At 48.1% G+C, this 4,459-nt stretch overlaps 1 protein-coding gene across 1 annotated transcript; it reads right to left on the bottom strand.

Moving 5' to 3' along the window:
• Positions 1 to 496: 496 nt before the first annotated feature.
• LOC129202386 (uncharacterized) lies at positions 497 to 2,141 on the bottom strand. Its single transcript, XM_054815045.1, is given in 1 exon segment — positions 497 to 2,141. A coding segment is annotated over 1 exon segment (1,536 nt). The 5' UTR covers positions 2,033 to 2,141.
• Between the last annotated feature and the right edge of the window lie 2,318 nt (positions 2,142 to 4,459).

Raw genomic sequence — 4,459 nt, 5'->3', positions numbered from 1 at the left:
GGAGCGATTCCCTCCCTCGCTCCCAGCTGTAAGGGACAGGGTTTCCCATTCCCGATTTTAGACGGGGGAAGGGTAGGAGCAGTCTGCAAAAGCCTTATCGGGGTTGCCGGAGACCCGAACTTCCACTCCCTCCCTGCCGAGTGTGCCCAGGACTTCCCTTTCAATAAATCCAATCCCAAAATATTCGTGGGGAGCACTCCCAATACCATAGTGGTCTCGGTGGGGGTGGTGTCTCCCGGCAGCCAGCACTTTACTCGGGCTGTAGGTTGGGGTTTGGAATATCCCCACACATCGGTAACCCATATGTGTTTTTTATCAGGGACAATCCCACTCCGGTCTGCGGTATCGGCATTTAAAGCAGACATTTGGGCCCCTGCGTCTACCAGAAAAGTGACCGGAGTCTTAAAGGGACCGAGGGGAAAAGTTACCAGTAGGTCCCCCTGCTCGTTTTCCGTGAGCCTTCTAAAATACACCCACCGACCCTCCCCCGGCTCACTCACTGGGGACGGCGCAAGAAGTTTCCCGACCTTGGAGGGCTGGTGAGCCCCTCCACGGGAGCCGTAGGAGCGGCTGATCTCTGAGGTACAGGGACTGTGGGGACGCTTTCTTTTCCCGACCGGCCTTTATCTATCGGTTTCCACATTTTTACAAGCAGCTGCAAATTGGGGAGGGGTAGGCCATCCATTAATTCTCCGGGAATACCCTTATCTCGACCTTCCTTCCACAAGTGATTTCTTGAGCCCCCCCCCAAGCTTCTGTCTCGGGGGCGGAGTATTTTCTCCTCTGTCTCGGTCCTACGGACCGCCGCTTGTGCCTTCCCCTGCTTTCCAACATACCCCACACGCCTGCCATAGTTGATCGGTTCCCGTGCGATTTCCCCCCAGGTAAGACCCGGTCCGCCCTGACGTCCCATGGCTACAGTGGCTCTTAGTCGGTCTTGAATTTGCACAGCATAACTCTCCAGTGAATCGGGTAACCCTTTAATCAAGGGAGTCATCCTATCCCAATTGGCAAACAACAACATCAGGGAAGGCTGGCGGGGAACTAGGCGCCTGTCATGCATTAGTTGGAGGCAAGCCGCCTTCTGTACACTCTCTGTAAGCTGGGTTAGCCCAGGGGTGGGCATGGCCATAGGATCTCCTCTCTCCAAGGGGCCTGACCCTCCGGCCCAATACGCCACCCTCTGGGTCAGGGACCAAGGTTCCCGCTCGTCATCGACGGTCAAAAATACACCAGGACCCCAATATCCCTGAGCCTCTTCCTCCGAAAGCTTTATTCTGTCTCAGCCTGTCAGGGAGACCCTCCACACATGTTCGGTCTGAGTTTCCTTAGCCTGCCTAGTATATTTTTCCTGCAGTTTCTCCAATTCAGTAACAGTATAAGGTATCTCGTTAGTGGTAACGGCGGGTTCCGCATCTTCCCCGTCATACATGACTTCAGTTTTAATAAGTGGCTGGAGCTTGGGAGTAGGGTCAGGTTCCATCACTGCCCTCAGCTCTTCCCATGGATAGTGAGGGGCAACCTCCCTCGCAATGGGGTCGGCTTCTTTTGATAAGCTAGAAAATCCTGGTTCGCTGTCAAGGTCCCCAGGGAGCTGCAACTTCAGCTCTCTTTCCCTCACAAAAGCATCTCGCAGGCTACCCTTCAAGTTTTCCATGATTCTTTTCTCATCTGCTAATGCTTTTTCAGCTAGTTGCCATCTCACCCGTTCCATTTCCAGTTCTGCCTGTAGTTTTTTAACCAGTTCCTGAAGGGACTCATTTGCCTCCCGCTGAGCTTGTTTGACAACATATTTGTCCTTCTGGGCAGCTATCAATGAGGCTCCCAAGACACAACAAACCACAGCCTTTCCCTTTCCAGGCCTAAACTTATTTTCTTTTGCCAAGTCTCTTATCTGTTCTGCTACAGTTGTTGGGGACTGCCAGTGTCCCTCAGCCCAGCTATGCCCTTTCGGGGTCAGGCAAGCTTTATAGCTCTTCAACAAATCCAACAGCGGGGAGCAGTCAAGATCAGGCTTATTCCGGGTTGCCATGACCTACTGCTGGAGATGTTGGCTTCAACCAAATATCAGTTCTCCTTTCTTCAGCACTCTGGCTGATATCCCTTTTATGGAACCCCTTTACCGCTTCTTACAGAGAATCCTGTCCATGATGCCAATTTAATGTCCCGTCCCACTCAGGGGGTGAGGGTGAGGTTAACTTTTTAATTCTCTGTGCAGTAATCAGAAGCAACGACAATTACTTTAGAGGTTCAAACCAATCATAAATTTACTTAAAACTTAGCGGAACTACAAAAGATAGAGGCTTGGCAAAAGTCATAGCAATGGTTAAAATTTAGCAAAACTGTCACCGAAATCTGGGAATAAACCTCGTAACACCAATGTAGTGTTAAAAGGCAGGCATTCTTTACTGCAGCGCTGGATGCATGGGGGATAGCTCCACCCAACGTGCATGCCAGGTGATCACCAACACACAGGTTATGTAGGATCAAAATATACATATTCATCGTTTTTCTCAGAAAAGGCAGTCCTATGATAATCATTTCTTGGAATCCATTTCCATATTCTCCTCCCCATTACACATGCTCAGTGATTTGAGTCAGTGGTCCTCAAGGGTCTCTGGTGGTCGTCAGTGGTCTTGCACCTGTGTCCGCTGGATGACCTCCTTCATGCAGGCATGTGCAATATCCTTGCTGTGGATGCACCTGTCCATAACAACTTACTTCATAAGATTAATATCTCCAAACCTATTGTTCAGTTTGGTAGGGACTGTACATGGAACATAGCAGCACTGTACCTTGCCATGGTCAGTTAGCTTCATTACCTATTACCTTGGTTACAAACTAATTATCTCAACCTGATTCTATAGTTTCTGTTTCACGGCCCCTATCTCACAGTTACAGAACTATGAAAGGTAAGAGTTTAGCAAAATGTGTGACGATATTACCCTAATGTGCTAGAAATTAAGTTAGAGACAAAGAGAGTGATAGAGAGGAAAAGAAAGAGAAAAAGAAAAGAGAGGGAGAGACAGAGAAAAGATATCACCACCCTTGGATCCAGTGATGTTCTCTGCTCATAGTTGTAGTCTTCAGATGGTGGGCGCGCGCCGAAAACTTATGTTTCCAGTTTTTATAACCTGATGTGCCCGCCCCATAGGCAGGGGTCTGTCATCACTGAGCAGGCGCAGTATGTGCTCAGGAATGTTCAGAAATGTTCTAGAAATGAATCGGTGGGTTGTGGGGGTCCTGGGGTTCTCACTGCCCCCCCTCCTCCCCCCTTCAGGGCTGACCAAGTGAGCAGTGATCTGTCACAGGCACATGGTGCACAGGGCACAGATGGTCTTTGTTTACGTGTTTCAGGAATAGAGGAGTGGTCTCACAAGACGTTATCCTGCCTCCGCAGGCTGCGTTCTTGTTCAACACTCCCTGGTCGTCATCAGCCCATCCCTGTCCATGTCAAGACGGGTGTTTGCGACATTCACTTGTTATCAGGGCCTTACACCCCATTCCTCTCGTTTTTGCCTGCAGAGCTAAACAGAAGTCTCTTTGGATGCTATTACTGTAGTAAATTTTTTAAACAAGCAAATAAATAAATAAATAACCCAAATTATTCCAGGAAAGTGCCTGCATTTTCACCCTAATCAAAAATCATATTGCAACTTGTTTGAACAAAGCTTTGTCTCCTATCGTGCAGCACATCTATCTCATCTGGCATGATTTCTAATTCTGTGAGGTTGCAGATACTCCTAAAATATTCTTGATTTTGCTGTCATTTGATTGTTTTATCACTTGAGATAGTAGCCTTTTCTTTTTTCCTTCAGTGGGCTTTGTCTCAAGCCCTGGAACAAAGACCAACAATGCCTCTTACGCTTAGAGACTGCAATGTCAGTTTACAAGGCCAAATGCATTCTTTTTAGTAAATGTACATGGCAGCTAGTTATTGGATCAGAAAACAAATCCCCCCCTTAAAAGACAAATGCTATGGAAAAAGATGGGCATAGACTGTGCAAATTACCGTGGTAGTTCTCCACATGCCCCTTGTCAAGTCCTAGAGAGGCTGCAGCACGGGACCACATCTCCCACCTCCCCTTGCCATCGCTTCTCTGGCTGAGGAGAAGCAGCAGGGAATGGAGGGACACTCATGGCAACCATGGTACACAGACACAGAATCAAGCCCTGGGAAGACCAGCTCATTGCAGGATCAGCTGTGCCTGTGTCATTCCTAGAATGTCCCTCTAACCTCTTCCTGAAGACCTACAGTAGAAGTGACTTCAGAATTTCTCCACAGAATCTAATCCATTAGAAATTTCCTTTCTGATGTCTAACCTAAATCTCCCTTTCAGCAATGTAGACGTTATTATTTTGTCCCCTTCATTAAGGGAGGTGAAGTCCACCTGCAAAGCTTGGTCCATAGAGGAAGATGAGATAATCTAATGACAGCTCCCCTAAAGGCATATCTAAA

The sequence above is a fragment of the Grus americana genome, chromosome 2 (genome assembly GCF_028858705.1).
Source record: "Grus americana isolate bGruAme1 chromosome 2, bGruAme1.mat, whole genome shotgun sequence".
NCBI lineage: Eukaryota > Metazoa > Chordata > Aves > Gruiformes > Gruidae > Grus > Grus americana.
Note: the sequence above shows the minus strand (reverse complement) of the source record. Positions and strands in the feature narration are given on the sequence as shown.